The 26,174-nt window shown below is 40.7% G+C and overlaps 1 protein-coding gene and 1 long non-coding RNA gene across 7 annotated transcripts in view; both read left to right on the top strand.

The window, feature by feature from the left end:
* Positions 1 to 20,670, top strand: part of PI4KA (phosphatidylinositol 4-kinase alpha) — a 56,829-nt gene extending 36,159 nt beyond the window's left edge. For all 3 annotated transcript variants that reach the window (XM_057411370.1, XM_057411369.1, XM_057411371.1), the window contains 26 exons: positions 755 to 847; positions 1,187 to 1,343; positions 1,618 to 1,745; positions 2,881 to 3,039; positions 3,296 to 3,447; positions 3,563 to 3,670; positions 4,388 to 4,515; positions 4,596 to 4,715; positions 5,358 to 5,437; positions 5,582 to 5,775; positions 6,505 to 6,595; positions 7,405 to 7,572; positions 8,111 to 8,164; positions 9,034 to 9,154; positions 9,447 to 9,576; positions 11,362 to 11,432; positions 12,301 to 12,373; positions 12,494 to 12,564; positions 13,149 to 13,258; positions 13,855 to 13,959; positions 14,391 to 14,516; positions 14,834 to 14,954; positions 15,616 to 15,775; positions 17,078 to 17,167; positions 18,037 to 18,120; positions 19,973 to 20,670. In XM_057411370.1, the coding sequence (XP_057267353.1) occupies positions 755 to 847; positions 1,187 to 1,343; positions 1,618 to 1,745; positions 2,881 to 3,039; positions 3,296 to 3,447; positions 3,563 to 3,670; positions 4,388 to 4,515; positions 4,596 to 4,715; positions 5,358 to 5,437; positions 5,582 to 5,775; positions 6,505 to 6,595; positions 7,405 to 7,572; positions 8,111 to 8,164; positions 9,034 to 9,154; positions 9,447 to 9,576; positions 11,362 to 11,432; positions 12,301 to 12,373; positions 12,494 to 12,564; positions 13,149 to 13,258; positions 13,855 to 13,959; positions 14,391 to 14,516; positions 14,834 to 14,954; positions 15,616 to 15,775; positions 17,078 to 17,167; positions 18,037 to 18,120; positions 19,973 to 20,024 (2,946 nt within the window). In that variant the 3' untranslated portion in view covers positions 20,025 to 20,670. The remainder of the gene's footprint in view (positions 1 to 754; positions 848 to 1,186; positions 1,344 to 1,617; positions 1,746 to 2,880; positions 3,040 to 3,295; positions 3,448 to 3,562; positions 3,671 to 4,387; positions 4,516 to 4,595; positions 4,716 to 5,357; positions 5,438 to 5,581; positions 5,776 to 6,504; positions 6,596 to 7,404; positions 7,573 to 8,110; positions 8,165 to 9,033; positions 9,155 to 9,446; positions 9,577 to 11,361; positions 11,433 to 12,300; positions 12,374 to 12,493; positions 12,565 to 13,148; positions 13,259 to 13,854; positions 13,960 to 14,390; positions 14,517 to 14,833; positions 14,955 to 15,615; positions 15,776 to 17,077; positions 17,168 to 18,036; positions 18,121 to 19,972) is intronic.
* Positions 20,671 to 23,193: 2,523 nt separating this feature from the next.
* Positions 23,194 to 26,174, top strand: part of LOC130600250 (uncharacterized) — a 217,446-nt gene continuing 214,465 nt past the window's right edge. For all 4 annotated transcript variants that reach the window (XR_008972413.1, XR_008972412.1, XR_008972410.1 and 1 more), the window contains exon 1: positions 23,194 to 23,595. This is a non-coding gene — a long non-coding RNA (uncharacterized LOC130600250). The remainder of the gene's footprint in view (positions 23,596 to 26,174) is intronic.

The following is a 26,174-nucleotide window of genomic DNA, read 5'->3' as shown; positions in this document are numbered from 1 at the left end:
CTCTCAGATTACTAGCAGTTTGTTTTGCTTTATTCCCATAGATGGGACATTGCTAATGAAAAGATGATAGTACTCAAATTTTATATCCAAGACATGTAATAAGAATAGTTCTTAACAGTTTATCCATTGCTGAGCCAAGCTGCCAATTAGCAGTACTGAAGTGAAGCGTTGCAGGAGTGTTAAACTTCTGCTGGGTTTGCTTGTATTTTAGTAAGAAATCCCTAATACAAAAAGATCATTTTACAATGTAAAGAAGCATTCTTTTTTTTGTTGGTTTTGTGGAAGATCCTCTGACACGAATTCCTGAGTGCTTCTGCACACAGAAATGTGGGTCACTAGTGCACGTCTTAAAGACAAGAACAAAATACTTTCTCCTCTACATTACTATCAGTTCAGCAAGCTGTTGTGTGGAAAGGGCAGAACCAAAATAGTACCTCCTCTCCTGTCTTCCTCCTTACCTGTTCATGAAAAGGGAGCAGCAGTGCCAGAAATTCTACCCTGTTCATGCTTTGGTTTTGGTCTTTCAAATAGTATATCCAAATATGTATGTATTTCAAACTGTATCCATGGAATAAATACCCATGTTCCTTATTTTTTATCAGTCCTGGTGCTGTTGTAGTTAACAGCCCTGATACTATTCTGATTAATAAGCATAAGGAAAACTAAACTTAAAACATAAGAGATGATACAGAAAAAAAACCAACAAATGGCTGGATATGAACAGTGTAAACACCTCTGTGTGGTCTGGTCATAGGCAACCCAGCTAACTGAGAGACCAACTTGTGTGAAGAAGGACTACTCCAACTTCATGGCTTCTCTTAACTTGCGCAACCGCTATGCAGGAGAGGTAAGTGCAGGATTTCTTGTGAGTGTGGAGTGTCCACAAGCTCAGCAATGGCTATTCAGGGGTGGTGTCCCTTCCAACATACACTGCTGTATGGTTCTGTTATTTTAAGCACTGACTCTAAATTCGTTCGAGATAAGGGGTATAATTTTCCTAGGTTATTAGATAGTTTTACTGTTGGTCTTTCAGAAAGTTCTTAGATTGCAGATAAAGCTAAAGATTTAGGAAAACAATAACAAAAGATGTCTCTCTTTGTGGAGTTCCTTAATCAACATGTGACCAATACCAAACTAGATTCCTAAAAATACTGTTCTCTGTTGAAAACCCCATTATATTTTACAGGTTTCTGGAATGATTCAGTTCTCAAATGCTACAGGACGAACATCTGACCTGAATAAACTGATGATCAAAGAACTGAATGATGCTCTTGAATCAGGCCACGCTGAGTTTTACACCCAGGCCATGTTTAAGTTGACTGCTCTGCTAATAAGCAGCAAAGGTAATGAAAAGCAAATGGAGTTCTGCTTTCTGGCTGTGAAAGCCAAGAGTAATAAACTACAAAAACTATCCATATACAAACCCAGTATGCATCAACTTGAACCCAAACCGTGTTTTAGGTTTTTTCAATTAGGCTTATACTGGGGAAAGGCCTTCTTAAACTAGAAGCTATTTATTAGGAATTGATTATACATGCTGTGCACACCAGTTTCATGCTGATGTGAAAAGCAGTTATTTATTCTGTTGGAGAAATCTGTGTGAATGTTTGTTTTCAGACTGTGATCCCCAGCTCCTTCATCATCTGTGTTGGGGACCCCTGCGAATGTTCAATGAACATGGCATGGAAACAGCAATTGCTTGCTGGGAGTGGTTGCTTGCTGCCAAGAATGGAATAGAAGTGCCGGTAGGAAGCTGTTTAACTATTCTTTCTCTGCCCCTGCTAGGGGGGAAGACAGAAAATTTGAGAGATTCAGAGCTATTGTTAATGTGTGTCAAGTGAGGATGTTAAATGTATTGTTAATCAATTTAGCCTGCCAGGAAATCTCTGTTCTTGTATTGTTGGAAGTCTGAGCACCCTCATGAAGTGGGCTGTGGGAAACGGATCCTCCTCAGCAGCAGGAATTATACAGCAAAGGAAGCCTGTTAGGATCTCAGCTGTACAATTACTTTGCTGCTGAGATGCCTGTGCTGCTCATGTATCAGGTTCTAAACTATCACAATTTGTAGGATGGTGTTTTAAAGCAAATTAAAATCAATGGCCTTGTTTATCAATCAGAGCTTCTGACATCTGGCACTGCACCCTTGCATAAAAAACACTCTTGCAAGTGTCCTAATCTTGTAAAAGCCTAGACCAGCTGTATTTTGTGAGGTGGGAGCGAATCTAATAGTAATAAAGCAATTCAGCATGCTGTAATGACAGCCCACACATAGCTGAGAAAGCTGCCTCTGGTAATTGCTCCAGTTAGTGAGCACTTGCTGGAGATAATCATCCATCTAAATTTACTTAAGTCAGTTTACATGTACATTTCAGTATTTAACTTGAGAATCAGTTTAATTTGTTTTCTCTTATGCTTCTGGGAAATTTCTTTGTAATTTGTTGAGGAGATATGTAAGCACCTTTGGTTGCTGAGTGCCCTTTCTATCAGAGGATACTGGTCCCTAGAGCAGGTTCAGCAAAAGTGAATCTAATTGTCTCTGTTTGGTGTTGGAGGCAGTAACCTTTAGGAGAGCAGGAGGATGAATAGCACCAGCCAATCTAACAGTTCAGTCTTCTCAGCAAAATAGAGGGCTTGTCAGCTCTTGCTCCTAGTCTTTCTGCTACCAGCTGAACTTCTCAGGGAGTCTTTCTTCCCTTCATAATTCAGGATATGAATGAAACATTTCAGGTGGGATGTATAGACCTGTCTCTGCCTCTTCATTAATATTGCAGTGAATTTTAATTGATGTATTAGATTCTTGTGTGTGCTCTGGAGTAAGATTGTGTTTTATCTATGAGAAGATGCTCTTGAAACAAGAAATATTCATCTTCCTTTTTGCAGTTCATGCGGGAAATGGCAGGAGCCTGGCAAATGACAGTGGAACAGAAAGTTGGCCTGTTTTCTGCTGAGCAGAAGGAAGCAGATCCATTAGCAGCATCAGAAGAGAGCCAGCCGAGGCCTTGTCCGCCAGAGGTGACCCCACATTACGTCTGGATAGAGGTATGTATTTCATCTGGAACGTTGCACCTATGGCGTTGTTGCAGTGAGGCTGCAATTAAGCTACTCTGCACTACAAGTTCTCATGATTTGGGAAAAGGACTGGAGTCATGCTGGTAGTCTGTCTGCCTCAAAGCCAGGAGACATGCACTTAGATGAGCATGATAATTGAAGGGGAGAAAGCCCTTTGAAACAAAAGATTGGGAGAGGTTGAGATTAAAAGAGATCAAAGGAGGCATGGTATGTCTGTCTCTTTCAGTTTTTGGTGCAGAGATTTGAAATAGCCAAGTACTGCAGTTCTGATCAAATAGAGATCTTCTCCAGCCTGCTCCAGCGGTCGCTGTCACTGAACATTGGAGGGGCAAAAGGCAGTTTGAATCGGCATGTGGCAGCAATTGGACCCCGATTTAAGTGAGTACTTTTCAGAAACTGAACAGAGTTACAGCTGTACCTGTGGCTTGTATGATTTTGCATTTGTCACTGTTTCGGGAATGCCAAAACTTTCATGCTCTATTTTGCTTATTAGGTTGCTGACTCTGGGGTTGTCTTTGCTGCATGCTGATGTGGTTCCAAATGCGACTATTCGAAATGTTTTGAGAGAAAAGATTTATTCAACTGCCTTTGATTATTTCAGGTACTTCTTTCTTTGCAACTTTTCGGTGAAAGCATGCGTGTGATTTCCTGAACCTTCTGTGATACTTCAGAGCAGCATCTGTCATTTACTTCTAGTGATTTAATGTCTTCCTCTCCTTTTTTTGCCCATTTTAACAGAAACTTTTATTTTCCTTATGCTTTTGTGCAGTTTGTAAACCATCTCAAAGAGGCTTAGATATAAGTTCCAGTTTTTTATGTGTGGTTTATATATAAAGTAGTATCTTCAGAAATGTTTCTATTCTTTTTTTCCTTATTTTGGAGTTTATTCAATGCTCAAAACCATACCTAGATTTGTAAGACTTAAAGAATTAATTGTTAACAGAGTATGTGGCTGAAATATAGTTTCACTGTTTGAAAATCCACATCCACACTGAATGTGATAATTTCAACATTTGACATAGGCACCACAGAAAATAATACAGTTGATAGGAATGTCTTAATGTGAGGTCAGTCATAATACTAGATTTCAAATAAATCCAGGCTGCTACCTTAATTTTCAGTTTTAATAGGGAGCTTGTACTCTTCAGTCGGGCATAATAAAGCCATGAGGATAAAACATAGTGATGTGTAGCTTCATCCTTGTAGATTCTGGTCAGAATAAGAAAGATGACTTGCTTAGATTTGTGTGACATCTGTTTGGTTGGTTTTCTTTTCATAATACATTCAACTTCACGTTATTTGTGTAATTTCTTCCAAGTTGTCCCTCAAAGTTCCCTACACAAGGGGAGAAGAGGCTTCGTGAGGATATCACGATATTGATCAAGTTTTGGACAGCGATGTTCTCGGACAAGAAGTATCTGACTGCCAGCCAACTTGTGCCACCTGGTGAGTTCCTTTAGGGGCTGTTTCAAAGGCTTGTTGTTTCTTTGGTTGGCTCCTACATCAGGTCTGTGCTCTGTTGTTAGATAATCAAGACACCAGGAGCAACCTTGATATCAACGTTGGATCTCGGCAACAGGCTACACAAGGATGGATAAATACTTACCCTTTGTCCAGTGGCATGTCAACCATATCTAAAAAATCAGGTATCTTTTTGATTGCAGCCAGCTCATCGCAGACAGTTTCATGGCAGATTTTATATGCAGATGTTGCTTAAAGTTGATACTTACCTTTAATATTGGGCTCATGTTCTTCTGGCAGAATATTTAATCACCAGACTCCGGAGAGGGGGCAGGAAAAACCTCACTGGTAGCAAGGGGAAAGTTTTGAAGTTACCTGTGTGTTTCTAATAGAACATTAAATTCTGTACTACAGAAGTAGAAAGGCTGGAGGTCAAGTTGTATTGAAAACCTATAAGGAAATTGCTTTGTGCAAACATGCCCCTAGTGCTTTTTGGGGCAGCAGAGTGACATTAGACTGTGGGCTGTGTTTTGGTACAGTTGTAAACTGTGTGCTCTTTCTTTCTAGTAGGCTGTCATGTTTCTGAAGTGAATGCAATACTGGTTAAATTGATATCCTTGTAGCCTGTTGTACTCCATGTGTTCAGAGAACAGCTGTACAATGAGTAGCTGCATGCTGACTTTCTGAAGTCAGTCTGATCTAAGCTTACAAGTGTCCTGTGGTTATTTGGTTCTTATGTGTTGCTGTTGCCAGGGGTGGGCAGTCTGAAAGCACCATTTAACACACTGAACAAAAGCCACTGAAAACTTTTTTATCCTTTTCTCAAGGCATGTCTAAGAAGACCAACAGAGGTACACAGCTACACAAGTACTACATGAAGCGAAGAACATTACTGCTCTCATTGCTGGTACGTCATCAGAAGAATGAAGAAACTAATGAATTTCTAAGACCTTCTTGTTGTTGTTGTTGCAAGATACATAAACTAGAGTATGTAATTGTGAGTGCTTTTCTTCTTCCAGAAAACATTATCTTTTCTGTCTGCTTCCCTCAGGCTACCGAGATTGAACGCTTAATCACATGGTACAATCCACTGTCTTCCCCTGAGCTAGAGCTCGATCAAACTGGAGAGAGCAGTGTAGCAAACTGGAGGTCTAAGTATATCAGTCTTAGTGAGAAGCAATGGAAGGATAATGTAAATCTGGCTTGGAGCATTTCTCCTCATCTTGCTGTACAGCTGCCTACCAGGTGAGCTATTTCAAAAGAAGCGATATAATTCCTGCTGCTCTAGCAGCTGAGTACTTACACTGTAAGTACTGATGGCACTTGCTCATGTTCACAGCCCCCTCGCATACTGCCAGAGCTGTTTGAGACCTTTGAAATGAAAAGAACTGGAGTACTTAACATACTCATTTTGCTCAGGCTCTAGTGGAGTGCAGCTTCCTTTCCTATCACCCATTCTTTGCTACCACTTAGATGGTGTTTTGTTCAGAAGAAATCATGTTTGTTTTTTAATAGCCCATTAGCAGGCATAGAATTTAAACAGTAATTGAAAGTATCTTTGAATGAAGTGTTCTCTAGCTATGTATTGGCTTGCATTTTAGTAAGTATTATAGGAGAATTAGCATAGTTGGCTCCAGAAGGGAAAGGAAATTCTTTCCCCCTTACAAAAGTGATAGTTTTTGCCAAGTAGAGTTCTGCACACTGGTGTCTGTAGAATCAGACAGTATATTTCAACCAAAAATCCAATAGTGGGCTAAAACGCTAGTGGTTTATACAAAAGCATTGAATAAGAACCAGTTGTTCCTAAATCCTCTTTTTTCAGCATGTTGGTCCTTCGGTGTGCATTGTTTCATAGTTGGACTATTTGTTTATTGAGCATATTCTTCCTTGCCTTTTGCTGTCCTCATCTTCACATAAATAGAAGAGGCTGTCAAAATTTTCTAATAATGTTACTGTGTTCCTGGTTACTCTTAGATTTAAGAATACTGAAGCTATTGGAACAGAAGTAACCCGTCTGGTTCGGTTGGACCCGGGAGCTGTCAGTGATGTTCCTGAAGCAATAAAGGTACTCATAAATGTTTATACTGTTACAGGGCCCAGTATGCCCATTTCTTTCGGATATATTGGAAAATACAGTCTTCACGTAACACAGTGTATATTCTAACTCTAGCTCTGTAGGAATGACAGGACAGCTGTGGAAATAGGGTGCTGAGGCAAGAGCCACAGCAATAAGAGTAGGTAACTAGTTAGCTAATGGTACATCTTGCTCCTGGGTATATTCTCACCATACACAAAATGTCTCAAAGCTCATCACTTGCAGCGCAGCCACCATTTCTGTTACTTTTGAATAATATGGTGAAGACCACTGGGCTTGAGTCATGGGGTGTGGTGCTGCTGAAATTATTTGAAGCTGAACCTGTGCTGCATGCCAAGAGGCCCCTTGAAATGGAGGAGACTCATCATACTGATCTGCAGTGATGCACTGTAGTTATGCAAAGGACAGTCTTGTCAGAGCTACATTCTGTACATCACCTGTAAAACAGATGACAGAAAAACTTGACCTTCTTTGACTCATAAAAAAGGGCTCATCCTTTCTTCTTCCTCCCTGTGCTAGAACTCCTGTATTGTGCTTTTAGCAACGTGACTTCACTAACTTCATGTGGTGATCTGGGAGGTGAGGGGATTCCAACAGTTTGTTTTCCATGGGGAAAAAAAATGCTTTAGATAAAATAGCTGTGGTTTTGTAAAAGAAAGTATGCCATGTTTAACTTCCCCTGCTATAGGAAGCTAGATTATAGCATTACTGTCTGATGTGCGCTACCCGAACATTATTGGGTGCTATAAACTCCTAACGTGTCTGACCTGCTTTTTCAGTACCTGGTTACCTGGCATACAATTGATGCTGATGCACCTGAACTCAGCCATGTTCTGTGCTGGGCACCAACAGATCCACCAACTGGCCTTTCCTATTTTTCAAGCATGTATCCACCTCATCCTCTGACAGCTCAGTATGGGGTTAAAGTCCTGCGATCTTTTCCTCCGGTAAGACTAGTTCCAAGAGTGCCTGAACATTCTGAATAAAGGTTATGGCCATAGGCTTTGTTTTAATACCACACAGAGGCATGTATGCTGAATGGGCACACCACGTTTCAGAATGTGAATAGATAAAAATTTAAAGTTGATTGTCCCATGTGATCCTGGCTTGCATACTTGCAACTTTTGTTGTAAATCACACTAAACTGAGTTCTTCAGATTGCCATTCTCAATTGTTCCTTTTGAATCTTCTCTCAGTGGAAAGGTGTTGCTTCTAAAGCAACAGAAGGCTGGATTTTCAACACCTGCCAGACTTGTTGTAGAATTGTAAATACGTGATTATTGAAGATATTTTAGAAGGGAGTAACTGGACAGAAAAATACTTTGATTTGACAAGGAGACATATATATGCAGTTTAAAATAAAGAGGAAGTGGTATTTTGTTCATCATCTAACTGGAGGGAGCCTTTCCCTGTGCACATGACCTGTCTTCCATCCCAACTAATAAAACAATAACAATAAAACCCCTGCCATCTTTTCTTTCTCAGGATGCCATTTTATTCTACATTCCACAGATCGTGCAGGCACTTCGGTATGACAAGGTGAGGATACGAAACAGCTGCATATGAACAAAATAGATTTTTAAGGCAGCTTTTAGACTTGAAACTGAAGGTCAGAAAAAATTTCAGCTTAAACTGTATCTAATACAGAGAAGAAAAATTATTGTCTCTAGAGGCTGGCTTGCTTTGGATACACCTCTTATATGAACAGATAAACTTAAGAAACCAGAGGCTATGTGTCTAAGGAAAGAGATTTTGTTATGGCAAAGCCTAGATGAGGAGTTTGATTAAAGCTTTTGAAGGTCTGCATGAGAGAAGCAGTAATAACATTAAATTACTATCCTCAATCATTTTGCTGTGGAACTAACCAGAGAAGATATCTATGGGTGTCTTTTGCTCCATCACATATGTGAATTTCAGAACTTAGTTTCACCTTGCAGAATCCAGAAGTAAAGCTTGTCAGCCAAATGCAGAGTTCATAAATGTAAGATCATTGTTACCTGCCCACAAGGTATGCGAAGTCTGGTCAGTGCATAACTTTCAGGTGCAGACGTCCCCAGCCGGTAGTGTAGGTGACTATATATTGCTATTCTTTGAGAACTTTGCATAGATAAATATCTGCTGCAATGCAGAACATGAACATCAGACATCTTGTCTGTTAATGTCAGTCAAATATAGAAATATCTACAGACTACAGAAGTAGTTGAAAGTAGAGGAAAGGGAATGCAACTTCTGGAAATACACTGTCATTCTTCAAAAGACTTTTCAGCAACATGAATGAGAAAGCAGAGTTTTTCTTTCCATCCATTAAATATTTTCAGTGTTTGAATAATAGCTATTAGAAGCAGTAATATTGAGCCTACTGGAGCTGCAATGATCTTTGATCCCTACTGGACTGGGTATGATTGCAGATGGGTTATGTCAGAGAATACATCCTGTGGGCAGCTGCCAAATCCCAGCTACTGGCTCACCAATTCATCTGGAACATGAAAACTAATATCTACCTGGATGAAGAAGGACATCAAAAAGATCGTGAGTGCTTTAAAATAGAGTCTAGCTTGATTCCTTTGTCTCAGTTCAGATTAAATCTCCTTCCTGCTTCTTCCTTGGCAGGAGGAATCTTTGTAGATAGGAACTTTTTCATTTGTAGAGGCAGGGCCCATTCTGTAGAAGTGTTCGAACTGACAGAGTCCATCAAAAGATGTGGCAATGTTTGCCTCAGGACTTTTTTGTTTTTTTAGTATTATCCAAAGGTGGTTATATCCATATAATTTAGCTTTCTGAAATAAGCTGCTGACAGAGGTGCTTCCTTTTCCACATGCAGCTGACATTGGGGAACTTCTGGAGCAGCTAGTAGAGGAGATAACTGGCTCATTGTCTGGCCCAGCCAAGGAGTTCTACCAACGGGAATTTGATTTCTTTAATAAAATCACCAACGTTTCAGCCATTATCAAGTAAGTATTGTACTTCAGAAATTGTCCTCTTTTGGGTCTCACTGTTCTGGTAATTGCCAGTGTCCTAATTAAGAGGCTGAGTTGTTTTTAAGGGTACTGGGATAGTGTTTGCAGGCAAAAATAATTACTTATAAGGAATGAATTTTTTCTTTAATGCAACTTAAGAGTTGTAGGATGCAAAGACTCATTTTGGTTTGACTTGGGATAATTCGTATCTGTCGTGATCTCAGTGCTCATGCTTTGAGCTAGCAGTCCATCTGGAACAGCTATAACTTTAGAAGCAGATGATACTAAATTTGAACACATCGTGGTTGCTAATAGTGGAATGAGTATCAAAAAACCTGCAAAACCAAAAAACCTGAAGGATAGGTAAATGGTTTTAACTTCTGTTAAGACTCCATGAAATTCTTTTGCTGTTCCCAGAGAGATTTCACTGTGCAGCGTAATACAAAGACAGTTGTTGTTTTTGCATATGTAAGTTCTTTTCCTTCCTTCCTAAACTGTGGTTAGGGAGAAAGATTTGATGCCATAAAAATGGAATTGTTGATCTCTTAAAATGCAAAGTCCTGCCCATTGTTGACTGTAAAGACTGCAGTAGGATATGAAATTTAACTATTTATAAAGCTTGCCAGTGGATGGCAGCAGCTCAGCATGCAAGCTCTAAGACTGTAAATGTGGTTTCATTACATATTTTTAAAACATTCTCTGGTGTATAAAAGTATTTGAGAGTCATATAAAATGCGTTTCATGGAACATACTTCATTTAAAATGAAGCTTTGCAAACCACCAGTATAAGGGCATCGGGCTAAAGGACACATCACAGAAATCAAATATTAGGCCTTCTCTATGTGCATGGTAAGATGTTTTCACCCTGTTAGGATGGATGGGCTTAGGATCTGAGTATCTTTCTATTTAGAATAAAATCAATCCACTGTTTGTTAGTATCAAGTTATAATTAAGTAACTGATAATAATTGTTTTGCAAGCACTGCATTTTGCACCCCAGCCTTAAAATGAATCTGGTTTTGTTCATCTGTAATGTAAAGGCAACACAGAGAAGATGATGTTTGCTTTGTAGATGGTACAAATGAATAAATTTGTCATCTGTGATGATTTCATTATCTTAACCATTTTGTTGCTGCTTCAGTAATCTGCTGCACTGCTTAGAACTAGAGCATAAGTAATGCCTTTCAGTTGCATGCTCCTACACCGGGTGAGCATGCAATTGTGTGACTGACTTCAATAGACAGTTAACACACGTGCCTGTGCAATTGGGTTATTGTATGTACTCATTGTTCACCATTTTACTAATCATCCAGTTGACACCTGCAGTGAACAAGTTAGGCATGTAATTGCACAGGCATTTTGCTGGCTTGTCTTTTCCAGTTGCCAATGTTCTTATTCTAGAATAAGTTCCACAAAGAGACTTATATTGGTGTGGCTATAGCGGTGCTTACACAGGTATAATTATGCAAAAATTTGTGTATGAGGAGGAGCCTTCATATATTTCGGTCTCATATCTCGCACGGTTCCGTTTTCTCAACAACCTGTATGTCAAATGAATGTTAAAGCTACGAAGCAAAGACTATAACCATCATTAAGATAGAAAGTGTTCTGGTAAGGTGTTGAGCCTGTAAATTCTCTACAAGTGGTGCAATAAGAGATCTTTGTCATTACAGGAAGAAGCATTTTTAGTGAAGTTTGTGTAAATTTGAAATAAACTTGAGGCTGGTACATAGGGTAATACATAGTATGCAGATATTTAATATATCATTCATCTTTCCAGACCATTCCCTAAAGGAGATGAAAGAAAAAAAGCTTGTTTGAGTGCTCTCTCTGAGGTGAAAGTGCAGCCTGGTAAGAAGTGATTTAATCATATGATACAGCGGGCTTTTTGCATTCAACATGAGTACTGTATTTTCTGCAAGCAAATCTGGAAATACCTGCAGGTGGCAGCTCTCGGTTTTGGTGCTGGGGCTGTTCTGTTACAGTTGGATTGTTTCTCTCTTGAAACAATTCAAATATTTTTACCCAGTAATTTCTATATGGTGCATCAAAACTTGCCCAAGAGTAAGTTAGATAATGCACATCATGGATCAAAGTAGAAATGTATGTCTGAAGTGAAAAGATAAATAAGCTCTTTTTCTTTGGGCCACCTTTTTTTTTTTTTTTTTAAAGAGATGGGGCACTTTTGAGGAGTTAATGTTACCTTGAGACTGAAGTGTGTCCAGTTCCTTTCGTTCTTCTTTTACTCCCATCAGGCATTCCCTTGAACGTCATTGTCTGAAAGTCCTTTCAAATCTTGAACATAGGTTTCCCAGTCTGAATCTTCTCTTTAAAATGGGGTTTGATGAAAGCTTTTCCTGATCTCTGCCTAACAGGTCTTAATTCTCCTGCCATGTGTTGGTTGCTAAGAGCCCTCCCCAGTGCAGTGGGACACACTGCCACATCTTATTATTGACCAGTGTAAGAGAAGTTGTATCTGTACATTTCTGCAGGATTAGTTCAAAATTGTGTTCTGTTAGTTTCTGGCACTCACTCACCTATGAAAAGGAGATACTGCATCCTTCCTGGCTCACACACCATCGTCTCCAGTTTATCTCTAACATTTTATTTAATCCAGAGCTATGTGCTGAAGTTACCGATGCTAACATCAGTTACTCTCCAAATTGCATTGTTGCACTAGCCAGTGGGTTTGTTCTCAACTATCTGCTCCATTTTGCAGGCTGTTACTTGCCCAGCAATCCTGAAGCTATTGTTCTGGACATTGATTACAAATCAGGAACTCCTATGCAGAGGTACCGTGCTCTTGTTATATTCTCCCATTAAGTTACTTCGTGATACGTTGGTATTTTTTCTATAAATCCTTGTTTGGCTAACTTGCACTCATTATCATCTTTGGTCTTTTCGCAATTTAGTGCAGCAAAGGCACCCTACCTGGCCAAATTTAAAGTGAAACGATGTGGAGTTAGTGAGCTCGAAAAAGAAGGTTAGTAACTGCATCTTAAAGCATCAACACTACTAATTAAGAATGAGCAATTCCTTTAAAATTGCTTTTAGTGACCTGTAAAGCAGCAGGAAAATTATTTCCATGTTGAATTTTATCTGCTGTAATTCAGCTCAGAAATAAAACTGGATCAAAGGAAGAGAGAAGAAATTCATTAAATCCATTTTTGTTTCAATTTTTTTAAGTCCCAGGAAACAGACCACATAGTACTTGTTAGAAAGTTTAACAGTTAATTTAGACTAACACAGCAATTGATTGTTTTTCCCTCTGTTTTAGACTGCAGCAAATTCTGGGATTTGACAGTTTTTTCTCATAATAAATTCTGTTGGATGCTCTAGCTGACTAGCTTAATGCATTTCAGGCATTATCAGTAAATCGTGAACACTATCTTGATATGTTCCAGTTCAAGTAAAGGGAACTATCTTACGGTATTCACCTTATGAGGCAGAAATACCTGTAGTGCACCTGCAGCGAAATGTGGTGGTTTTGAATGCAGAGGACTTGTCTTGGTAGAAGGTTACTAATTGAAGTCCATGGCTTGGTTTTGCTTTGTACTCTTCTTGCAGGTCTGCGTTGCCGTTCTGATTCCATAGATGAAAGTGCAGAAGAAGGGGTGGACAGTAAGAAAATCTGTTGGCAGGCAGCTATCTTTAAAGTGGGCGATGACTGCAGACAGGTACAAAGCTTTTGGGCTTTGCAGCTATAAAAGACAGATTTGTAGGTGATGATACGTAAGAAGAAAATCATTTAAGTATAGAAATACTTTTCTTTGGTATTTTGAGAGTCTCCACTAGTTACGAACTGAGGGAAAGAGCTGTGTTGTACTGCTAGAGAAATTCTGGTGTGGAAACAAAGGCCATTCTTTTAAGACAGTTTACCATGACTTAAAATTCTTTTTCAGAGCTTATTTCCTAATTGCACTATTGGTAACAGAGCAGTAGTTTCCAAGGTGGTATCTTGTATGTTGCAATTTGATTGGTTTTGATTAAGCGGGACTGCTTGCTGTTTCCCCTGGAGTTACTAGTAGCCCTTATCAAAGAGTGGTGGAATAGTTAGGTTAGCAGTTAAATCCTCAGTGTGGCTTGCTACCCACTTAAGCAGCATTTATCTTTACCTATTTTGATTTCCCCGAGCGCCACTGTGCATGCACAAGCACACATCTGCAGACCTGCTGGGCTAACTTTAATGTTCACTTCAGAGCATTTTTTGTAATCTTGACTTATGATCCATAACCCCTGTAATGCTTGTGCAATTTTTTTCCTTGTATAACAGGACATGTTAGCTTTACAAATCATCGATCTCTTCAAGAACATATTTCAGCTGGTGGGCCTGGATCTTTTTGTGTTTCCATACAGAGTGGTGGCCACAGCTCCTGGGGTAAGTACGATTAACTGTATGGCTCTAGAAAATAGTTCCTAATTAAAAAAAGACATTTTCTTTCAGCACACATAAAAATTCCCTACTGCAGGGAAATACTGCCAAATACTTGGAGCACCAGCAACAAAAAGAATTTTTCCTCTCCTGCTTCCCGCTTTCTAAAACTTTTGGCTCTGGAGTTTTGCTGCTTGTGGTTATTCATGTTTGTCATTTGATTTTTGGGGGCTACATTGTGCGGGTAGTGGAAAGTCACATAGTTTGCATGGAAATCCTAAAAAAAATGGATGCACTTTTTTTATCAGTAAACTAGAAATTCAGTGATGTGTAGGCTTCCCACATTTCCCAGAGGACCTGTATGACTGCCAAGAGCCATGAGCAAAATATATTTTGGGAGCGTGCTTTACAGACCTGTTTCTCCTCTTCCCCTTCAGTGTGGTGTTATTGAATGCATTCCTGACTGCACATCCCGTGACCAGCTGGGCAGGCAGACAGACTTTGGGATGTATGATTACTTTACAAGACAGTATGGAGATGAGTCTACCCTTGCATTCCAGAAGGTAAAATACCAGTTGGCAAGAACAGTAAAATCTCAACTGAGAAGCATTCTAGCTATAAGAAATAATGACAAATAATTGGATAACAGCTATCATGATGCTGTATTTGTTTTCTGATGCTGATAATCCATTTTTAGCTATGAGTGAGTTAGCTAAAGAAATTATTGCAGCTGTAGATGTATGAAGATCATCATTGTACATTGCTTCATACTAATCATGAATGGAAAAAAAAACATTGTTCAGCTGTATCTGCTGCTGGGATGAGACTTATTAAATTCTCTGTGTTCTTCTGATTTTGTTTTATCATCTTGTTTGCATAGGCTCGTTATAATTTCATCCGCAGTATGGCTGCATACAGTCTTCTCCTGTTTCTGCTCCAGATTAAAGACAGGCATAATGGCAACATCATGCTGGACAAAAAGGGACACATCATTCATATTGGTCAGTGATGCCCACATTCAGATTTCTGTAGTTGCATTTTCCTTCTGCTGTGAAGTATTGCTCAGAGAAGACAATAAGTCATTTCCCTTTCCAGTCTATATTCTGATTTCAGGGTTTATAAATATACATGAGATTTTTTTCATGCCTGTTCAGTATCGTGTGTATATTTGTGTTGGCTTCTTCTGTGTAAATTTAGCTTTGCAAAGTTTTACCAGCTTCAGAAAAGTATATACACACATATGTATGGATTGTACATGTATATGTTCTTATGCATGCATATGTATGTATATGTATGTAAAGATACATAAATGTATCTTTACATGTATCTTTGGGTTCCTTTCATCACTGTATGGCTATGAATTAAATTTGGCAAGTAAATTTATGTAATGATGTGAGGCTGTAACCTCTGCTTTAGCTTTGATTTTCTGGAACTGCACATATGTTTCAGCAGAGAGTTTATTTGATGTCATTCTTATGTCTAGTCTGATGTTATGGTGATGTTTCTTTTGTTGGTGTTTTTGCACTTCACTGTTGGAGTTGAAATGTTGGTAGAAAGAAGTAGATATTAATATGTGGAATCCACATCTCCTTTCTTCTGTCAGCTTTGACAGTGGACAACTAATCAACAGAGTTTATAAGGCAGATTATCTTTTGTGCACAGATTTTGGATTCATGTTTGAAAGCTCACCTGGTGGAAATCTGGGCTGGGAGCCTGACATTAAGCTGACTGATGAGATGGTGATGATAATGGGAGGAAAAATGGAAGCAACTCCATTCAAATGGTTTATGGAGATGTGTGTCAGAGGCTATCTGGCAGTCAGGTAAGGTGTTATTAGCTTCTCAAAAGTGGAAATTCTTCCATGTCTAAAACCAGATGAGAAGACAAATAATAATATACAATTGCATGTAGGGGGTCTGAGCCTGTCAGTCTGTCCTGGTACATCTTGAAAACTTTGAAACAACTTAATAATCCTGCAATTTTACAGCCTAAATTTGTGTGTTTTTTCATGTTGTTAAGAAGAAAAAGAACTATTCTGGCTGAAACCAGGACATCTGTTCTTGTGTTATATTTAAAAATTGTATACATTCTATTCAATGTATAAATGTGATATTAACACACATTTCCATACATCATTTAGTATGCTGTTAAAACTTTGCAATAAGAAACTACAGGAGAATGAAAATGTTTCTTTTTTTTCCCAAATAGGACAATCACATTTATCACCATTTCAGCTAGAGTTAATTATGCAGGAGATGTGAAAAAGTGCTACAATCGCCTGTTGTAAAATATGTGGGGAGTTTGGTAGCGTCACTCTTCAGCTGTGATTGCCAGCCACTCACAGTAAAGATTTGCAGCTTTACCTTGCTCTCTACCAAGCCAATAAGGCTTGCTTTAATATGCAGGAGCACTAATAAATCTATCTGAATAGGATGTTGTACGTGGGTGGGAGGAGGAGAGTACAAGAGTCTATATAAAAGCTCATTCTATCACAACTATAAAGTATTATCGATGTTATCTTACAGAATCAAAGTTTCTTCAGCTAGTAGTCCCAGAAGGGGCTGTCTTGAAGTCAAGATCAATTTGGTTCCTTGAGGGGGAGCAGTCTGGAGAAAGTTTTGTGTTGAGGAAAAAAAAGTGTCATCCAAGTATCAGAGTAATAGCTTGGTAGGTAATAAGTGTTCTGAGTGGGAGGAGAGGAAGGAGAAGGGAAGCTGGGCTGATGTAGCAAAGAATTACGTAGAGTAATTAGGAATTACAAGATAAGCTGTTACTGTGGTATTGCTGGTTTCAGCCTTTTGTACTGTTTTGATGCACTGATTCACCTGTCTGATGCTGAAGAAATGTTTAATCAAGCACTGTATTGTATAATCCTCCTTGAGACTGTTTATCTTGCAGCATTCTGAATATCTGGTAGTCCAACATTAAGGAGGGAAATTTAATTAAACGGGCAGATTACAAGCAGTGGTATAACTCTACCAGCAAATGAAAGAGGATTGTATGTGTTGATTTAATTACAGAAAAAGGTGTGATCCAGCTCGTTGAACCCCTCAGCTTGCCTGCTTTACCTACTAAAACTGCAGGAGTTTGAGTGCTGTGGCCTTTTTGTCCTCTTTTTCTCTAGGCCTTACATGGATGCTGTTGTCTCACTGGTTACACTGATGTTGGATACAGGGCTGCCCTGTTTTCGAGGGCAAACAATCAAGCTGTTGAAGTAAGTCAGCATATGTATGAACTGGAAAGTAGTCATATGTTCTTCACAGAATGTATACTGTCACAACTTGTGCAGTGAGTATAGGTATCATGCTACTCAAATCTTAAATGTCTTAATGTTGTAAAAGATGTTTAACTTTTGATTATGGAATATCTCAGAAAGTAGGAATTCCAGAGGCCTTTTTGTAGAATTAAGTTCAAGCTGTTCATTTACTGTGCAAGTACATGATTATCTCTAAGTCTGTAGGGCTAGCAAAATAAGACCATAAAGGAAAGCTCTGCTTTAATTGAGAGGTAATGTGTTGCAGGATCTCATGTCCTCTGAAATGGTGCTGGACTCTGAAGAACAGCATCTTAAAATTTGTTCTACATATAATGCAGTAATGAATGGAAATATGTTGTAACACCCAACAACTTGGACAAATTCTGATGTGATACTCTAAACCCTTCAGGCTTATGCCTCCAGGATTAGCTCCAGACTGAGCAGAATTAGTTGAGCATTTCCTGTATGTAATTTCCTACAGTTACCTAAAGATAAGTGCAGATGTATAAAGTATGACGGGCAGGAGCTAGAGGACACTGTTAGTTGCAAAGATGTAAAAAACAGCGGCTGCCTAGAAAGAGGGATCTGCTGTTCCTGGAGTTACCACTAAACTGATGATCACAGCCTCTGTCTCCCCTGTAAGACTAAAGGCAGCAAGTGCTTATTAAAACATTATGTAATTTGAGCGAGGTACTCTCACAAGAAAGTAGGTACTTGCAGCAAGTGAAATCCACACCTGGCTGAGCATGTGCAAAACCGAATTTGTATCATGCTCAAAGAAAGCTCACTAATTTTTACTCTTGCTTTTTGTGGTTTTCTGCATCCAGACATAGGTTCAGCCCCAACATGACTGAACGGGAGGCTGCAACCTTCATCATCAAGATCATCCAGAATTGTTTCCTCAGCAACAGGTTTGGCATCTGTGCATGTATTCTCCCTATGGCTAAAGGAAGGTTATCGAGCTTTGAGCAGAGCTAATAAGTAGAGTTTTATCAGTCAGATAACAAACATTTTTGAGTTGTTGGTATTTTTGATTATGCAGGATAGCAGCTTTGCTGCTGAACATGGTTCATCTCTTCTCTTTTACACTGGTGAGGAGGGCTTAAGCCCAGGCTCTTCAAATAGCAAGGCTGGCTAGTCTAAGGAATGGAAGATTTTCTGTCAGGGTGAATCTCTGAACCCAAAGTTAAGCATTTTGGTTCCTATGGCCAACTGTACTGTTAGGGTTAGATGTCTACTTGTGATACCTCCTTTTATATAGGGTAGGGTCACCTCTACAAAGAAAGGGATAAATAGTAAAGAATGGCAACAGGAGTCGCATGCTTTCTGGTCCAGATTAATAGAGTTTGATCCTGAAGGTTGTTCCTTATTATTTTGTAAGGAGAAGGTTTCTTAAAAAACATGATCTGTTGCTTTGAGTAAGAATGAAGCAGAAACAGAACCACAGTGACTTTCCAAGATCTTTCTCAAAATTGCTTGTAGGCATTAAGTTGCCTGAACATCCTCCTGAAATTCTGAGCTGTTATTCTGTGCAAAACTCTTCTCTAGAAATGAATTCTAATCTTTCTACTATTCTTGCTTCGTTGCTTGATACTACATTAACATATTAATCATTTTGTAGACCATATGTTACGTATGTAATACTGGCTAGGGAAAATACCTCAGGTAGGAAACATAGGCAGTGTGGGTTCTGAATGTCTTTGTAGCTGGGCCATGTTTATTTGTCATCTACTACTAATTACACTATCAGGTATTTAGCAGTTTAAAAATGAACTTAATCACCAGCTAGCCCATCAACTGTAGGGTTTTTTCCCTTCAAATAAACAAATAGTTTGGTATCTTGTGCAAAGCTTTTCAAAGGAAATTACATGTGAAATGTAATTTTATTACATTTAATACTTTAAATACAATAAATTTAAAACTTAAATATCTTAAGTGCATGTTTTATTATTATTATCCCAGAGAATACAGACTTTGTGGGATATATTGGAGAGTCTAATGCAAACTCTTACCTAGTTCCATTTGGGTCAGATTGAGACCAGAAAGGCTCAAGTCCTGAGATACAGCCCTGCTAAAACTGAATTGGATTTTCTAGTGCCTGCTGGTGCATCTGCTCAGAATCTTAGATCAATATTAGAGGTTACAAAGGCAGCACACTGCAGTGTGCAGTGTGAATGCCCAGAGCCACCTTAGCTCTGATAAGCTGGAGCTTCTCTACCTGTAGCATGGTTATTGTGACCTGAGTAAGCTCTTCCCATGGATAATTGAGTTATCTGTAACAAGGCTTAGATTTGTTTGTTCAGTCACTCATCAAAGATGCTGCTATTAATGCTGTTATTTCCCCTGCACTTTTCATTATTGGCATTCTCCTTAATTAAGATTCCTTTTATTTCCACATAATCCTGTCTCCATGCAGGCCTGATGATCTTATTTCATTTAATATGCGTTTCCTTCTGCTAAAACAAACCACCAATGCAATGTGAGGTGCCTCTGGCTTATCCTAACACAGGATCCAAGCTGCTGTTGCCACACTGAGAATACTTTTTTTTACCTAGTTTAAACAAGAGCAGGATGTTTTGTGCTGTTCATAACAGTAACTGGGCTTCACAATGCCTTCAAAGCACAGAAGGCTAGTTTTGATTAGCAGCTAATTTCCTTCACCCATGCTTTGTTTCTGTGGGATTTTGATGTTTGTTTCGGTGACAATGGGTGCATTGTTTTTCTAAGCTTTCACTTACCTCTGGCTTTGCTTTTCTTCTCTAGGAGCAGGACATACGACATGATCCAGTACTACCAGAATGACATCCCATACTGAGAGACACTAGAGATTCACTGCCGAACTGAAACGTGCAACCCTGTGCCCTCACTCCAAACCTGTAATAAATAGGAGATGCTCAGTCACACTTCGCTATCTTCCATCTGTTGTGTATGTGTGTGTACAAGTGGGTACATGTTTCCTGGACATTGCAACAATCACTCTGATTCATTCCTTTCTCTTTACCAGGTTCTATATATTTCTGGTTTTCCTTGGGTTTTTGGAGTTGGGCTGCAATCACGGTAAAACTTGTACTATGATTATGAATGTGTGAAAGATGTAAAGCTTGTGGAGGCCGATGAGTTTTCATGCAATGGAAGGATTTTCTAATACCTTTAAAAAGTAAAAAATACCCTTTCCTGCACAATCCCACAAAATGCCATGGATGGGAAGGGTATGGATTTCTCTTTGGAAGCAGAAATGTTAAATTTTCCTAATTTTACTGTAGAAAAGCCTGATAATCATCCAAGTGGTGATATCTGTGTAGCTGTGTTCATACTTTGCACTGTACATGGTCCCTGCTACGTGGTCAGTATTTCATATGTACATGAAGAATGTATTTTTTCCTTTTGTGTGTTTTAAAAAAAGAGACTCTACTGAAGATATATTTAATCTATAAAATGTAATAAAAGACCTTTAGACTTTGTGTCTGTTGCACATCCTTTGCCATGCGCTGAGTTTTAGTTTACATCGTCCTGCATGGTTGTGTACTGGTCATTATATTGTGACCTTTCTTCCTAATAGAGAAATGGGGATTCTTCTTCAGCTGCTTCACACAGAATGGTTTGGGGTGGAAGGTTGCATCCAACCTGGCCTTGAGCCCTGCTGGGGATGGGGCAGCCACAGCTTCTCTGGGCACCCTGTGCCAGCGCCTCAGCACCCACATGGATTAAATATGAGAAAGAAATTACTCCCTAAATCTACCCTTTTTCGTTTAAAGCTATTCCCCCTTGTCCTATCACTACGTGCCCTTGTAACAAGCCTCTCTTCACCTTTTTTATAGACCCCCTTTAGCTGTTGGAAAGCTACAATCCTGTCTACCACTACTGCCCATCTTAAATGACATTTTTTATTAATGACATTAATGTTTCATGCAAGATTCCATACTGGGGCTCTCTCGGAAGCTCAGCTCAGGCACCCTCATCTTCAGGGGCCATTTTCCCCCCGAACCCAGCCCGGGCCGGCCCCTCCGTGGCTGCGGCTGAGGTTGAGGTGACTGCTGCCAGCACCTGAGCGCCCCCGCCTGCAGGGGGCGCTGACCCGAGGTGAGCGCGCGCCCTGGGCGGGCTCAGCGCTGAGGGGAATCCGGCAGCTGAGGCGAGGCGAGGCGAGCCCAGCCCTGAGGGGCCGAAGCGTCGGGAGGCAGACCCGGCCCTGGGGCGGGCCCGTGCAGCCGTGAGGTGAGTTCAGCCCTGAGGGGATGGGGAGCGTTGAGAGGAGCGGATTGTTGTCCTTCACGAGAGGGCATCCTCCTCCGGGAGGCCGCCGTGGCCCTGAGGAGAAGGGCCCTGGGCTGGAGGTGTTTGGGCGGACCCCTGGGGTTACTGGTCACCCTTGCAGGGAACAGGGTGCGGGCATGAGTGGGCACCTGCTGTGCAGGGTTGATGACGTGGCTGCACCCACGTCTTCCTCTCGGTAGTCTTTTTGAGTACCTGTGAGACATCACCTAAATCAGGGTGAGTTTCTGCGTTAATGAGGGAACTCCCAGCATGTCCCCTTGGCTCGGGGCAGCTGAGGCTGCTTAGGGGCAACCAGCCCAAAGCCAGGCCATCTGAAGGGGTGCCCTCTGGAGAAGGCATCAAAAGGCAGCGTGAGGGCGGTGTGCTGTTGTGCTCACAGCTCTGGGAGGCAGGGGTGGGAGAGGGACTATGAAGGCAGCACATTTTGCCTCTGCCTGTGAGGTGGGTCTTTGTGTGTGGTGAAGGTGTTCTCAGTATGGAAGCCCTGGAGTCAGCCTGTTGAATTAAATGGCTTGGGCTTCTGCAGTGGGTGTTAAAGTGGGTCTTGTGCAGCTCTCTGTTGCCTGTGTGATGGGTGGCTCACAGCAAGGTGGGCTCTGAGCCCCTATCTTTGTTAGCAAAGTGAGGAGGTGCTGCTGGCTTTCTAAAAACGATTGGAGGTTCACTGGGGACAAGTCGTGTGCAAGAACTGCTTTATTTATTGATTTAGTTCAGCTGTATTATACAAGCAGCTGGGGCATGGAGTAAGTTTTGTACTCTCTGCCTGCAGTTAGTTGTACCTATTTGGGATCTGTAGGAAAAGGAACTGATTGACACTACAAATGTAGTATGCTTCCTCACGCCTTTCCGGTAACAGGGAGCAGGTGGAGTGATGAGATAAGAAGTTTTCTTCTTTTCTCTTGGGAGGTGGTGAGGAATTCTAATGTTTTGCAAATTCAAGTTAATGCTTGTGTGTATGTTTTTTCCTTTTCTGCATCTCAAAATAAATGTACTGTGTAAAATGAAAGCCCAAATGAGTGTCTCAAGCAGTTATGATGAGAAGATCAATTAAGAGCTAGCATAAATGGAGATGGCATCAGAGGTTATTCTTCTGAATGGGTATGGAATAAACGAACATGATTAGGTGTAAACTTCTCAATAAATGCCTGTAGTAGTATTGTTAGAAATATTTGAGATTAGAAGTGGGTGTCAGCTGGCAAATAACTGTATTAGGAATAATAAACAGCTCTGCTAATGCTGGATTTCAAAAGGTTACTCCCAGTTGCAAATTTCAACCCACATAGCAGTTGTTGTGTGTTCTAACATAAGATGCATAGAACCTGCTAGACTGCAATTAAAGTCAGAGTTTGGTATTGGGAAGTGAATGAGTTTGAGTGTTCTTCACAGTGCTCCCTTATTTTTTGTATTTGATTTAGGCTGGATAGAGAGCTGACATGGTCTTATTTTCTTCTGTTAGGTTTGTTCAGAGAAATGAAATGAAAGCAGCTGGAGCCAGTTGCGTGTAGAGGTCAATTGGAGATACTACAAGAACAAGCTCCTTTGCAGTTATCTTCTTAAAAACTATCAGATTATTGCATTTGATGTATCTCAGTTGTATAATTTCTTCTGCTGTAAAGCTTGTAGAAACTTCATGAACATGTTAAAACTTCATGTTAGTAGGAGTGACAAGCACTTGTGACTTCTTTTCTTGTTGTGGTTTCTGGTGACGGTGTGTGCCAAAGCTCACCTGCTGCAATCTGCAGATTTCATTTTCACAGGTTGATATGCCTGCTTCCCCTCCTCTCAGGCTTCCTGCCCACAGCATAGAGGTGGGAGAAAACTCCCCTATGCTTGAGCATCTGTTGAGATACAGAGAGAATTAGACAGTTTGCATTTAATCATGCAAGGCATCCTAAAGATGATTCTTCCTAAATGGGATCTGTTCTGTAGTTTCTTCCAGATATACTGAGGAGGCAAGAATACCAAGACACTCTAGAATACTGCAACCACTTCAGAGGGACTGAATCAATGCAGTTGGAGACAGCATAGACTTACTTCACCTTCATCCTCCCATCAGAGAAGGATGCGTCCTTTATGCCAGGAGGCTGACAGAACTTTCAGAAATTGCTCAGGTAATTAATAACGTAGAGAATTAAGACCTCCATGAAGGTATTCTGAAGGTTTTTGTTCCTGAACCTGATGCTGGAGTATGTCCTGATGCCTCCACAGCCCTGGGAGAAAAGAGGCATCAAAAGGAGGAGGGAGAGGGGGAATGCTCTTTCTTAGATGAAATTCTTTTTATAAAAGATGCTCCTATGGCTTCTTCACTCTCAGAAATTTCAGGTCATGGTGAGAGACAGACTTCCCTGGCTATACCCACTGTGGTTCTTGCTGTGTTGGCCATGCATATAAAGAGCCCTTAAGAAAGGAGCAAAATTTATAGTGATTCATTTGCATCTGATGGACCCGGGGTTCAGTGCTACTGGTAACTTGATCAGCACTATTCAAATGCTAATCTCATTATGTGTGTTGGAGACTGAAGCTCAGCAATCCACCTCCATTAGCACAACGTGCCTGTGTGATGTTCTGGCTGGTCCTGGTACCCCCTGCAGACATCCAGCAAATGCTGCATAGCATCAGGGTTGGTACTGACAGGGAATGGGAATTTGGTAAAGAAGCCATGGAGCTAAGCAAACATGGGAAGAGTAGCTAGAGTCCTCTTTGGAAAATGCTGGAGAGGGCAAAAGGGATTGTAGCCAAGAGAACAGTTTAGATTAGACTTTTTTTTTTTCACCATAGGTATGTCCATCCTTTCCCCTTGCTTCCACAATGAATGCTGTGAGAAAAAGAGCAGTAAAGGGATTTGTCCTGAACATAGATACAGCTTAAGAGCATGATTAATAATTCTTTGACTTTATGAAAAGTACTGCACCTATGCTGCTTGGTGTTGAGACATCATGGCATTTTTGCTTGTCCCGTGTATAACAAGGACTAGAATCTGCTGGGCAACATGTGGCTCAGTACTTACTAGATAGGCTGCTTCACTGGCAAAAGTAGATGTGCTATGATAACTTGCAGTCCTGGCATCAGCTGGCTTATTAAATAGCACAACCTCCCCAATACAACTGTTCTGATGGGCAATTGCAACTTCAGCAGCCCTGTTACTAAAGCTTTGCAGTTCGAGGCAATGCCTTTGTGTTTATTTCTGGTACGGTATCAGTTGTCCAAAGGCAGTGGTAGTGTTGCTCTGAGTTTTATTACTCTTAATATGTCCTTCTCCAGGGTCAGCATGGCCATAGTTAGAGCCTCATTGCTTACTGTAGCAGCAAGAAACTGCACACGTGCTTATGTTCAGGTTTAGGAATACTATGCGTGGCTCTGCTCCCTGCCCGGGGAGAGCAGAACAGAGAGGATGACACAGTGACACAGTTAATCACGTAGGCAGACAATGCTAGCAGTTAACTGAAGGGAACCTGAAGTTACCTACTTTACTGCATTCAGGTATTTCTTCCCAAGGGGTGCATGGCAGCCAGAAGAAGGGAATTGGGAGTGCTTGTTGGGAGTGTGGATGCAAGTCCCATATGAAGACTATGTTACATACCCTAACACCCCACACATGTCTTTGGGAATTGAAAACCACTTGCTGGCGACACATACGGAGCTAGGAATGTGTCTTGGTCTGTTCTTAAGCAAGTTGTCTCAGTTTTGCAGTGCCAGGCTGGCAAAACAAACTCTGCTTTGCTGTGCTCTGGATCCCAGGTGAGAACAACTGGGCAGGAGCTTTGTGAGGTGTGGTAGGTAACACCTGAGGTACAGTTGCCCCAGAAAACAGGCCTGAAAATTGTCTTTGCAGCCTTGGTAGGTGGCAGTGCTTTCCAAACGTGTTGCCTCTAGAGCTCTGGTAATTAGAGTCAGATGCTGATCTCAGGTCTCAACTCTGCGCTGCATGTGAGGCTGAATGGTGCTGATTGCTGCCTCTGCTTAACTGGGATCCCGCTAATTTTCTCGGCTTCATTAACTGCAGCCTCACAGCTTTGTGGGCTGGGCGGCAGAGGGCACTCCGAAACAAGCCATGGTGCCTGGGACACGCGGCTCTAGCCACGGGGGGAAACAAATGTGCCTTTCCTGTAAAGCCAGCAACTCTGGCAGGGAAAAACCTTGCCGTGACCTTTAGCTGTGACATATCTGTCACGGCAGCCACTGAGTGGTAGAGCTAGCGAGTACCTGAATATCAGATATGAAATTGCTCAAGAGCCTGGCAGTTTGTATTCTGGCATATTCTGCTGAGGTTTTTGACCTTCCAAGGGACATAAAGGAAATACATTTTGCTGACTCTGCACTGTTGTCTCAGGTGAAGCCTTTGAATATATATATGAGTCTCCTTTGGTATAGCAAGTGTGCAGAAATTCATAATGCATTTACCAGAGAAACACAGATGTTTGTCGTGGACAGTGCAGTAGTTCTCCATGTTATTATTGTGCTGGGCTGGGTGAACAGCAGCTGTATTCAGCTCCAGAGACAGCTACGTTTTTGTGGTTCTGTGCTTTTGGAAAGGAGCTTTGGGGTGAAAGGTACTCTATATGTAGGCTCTGTAAGTTGTTATTTTAAGGTTCATGAGTACTTACTAAAAAATAAAAACCTTCCCATGTAACAATATCTCTTACCTTTGAGCAATTTGCCTTGGGCTTTGCTTTTGCAATAGATACAGTGT

This window comes from Pezoporus wallicus, unplaced genomic scaffold, assembly GCF_028554395.1.
Source record: "Pezoporus wallicus isolate ANWC-B61680 ecotype Strahan unplaced genomic scaffold, APGP_CSIRO_Pwel_v1 contig_6401, whole genome shotgun sequence".
Taxonomy (NCBI): Eukaryota; Metazoa; Chordata; class Aves; order Psittaciformes; family Psittacidae; genus Pezoporus; species Pezoporus wallicus.
Note: the sequence above shows the minus strand (reverse complement) of the source record. Positions and strands in the feature narration are given on the sequence as shown.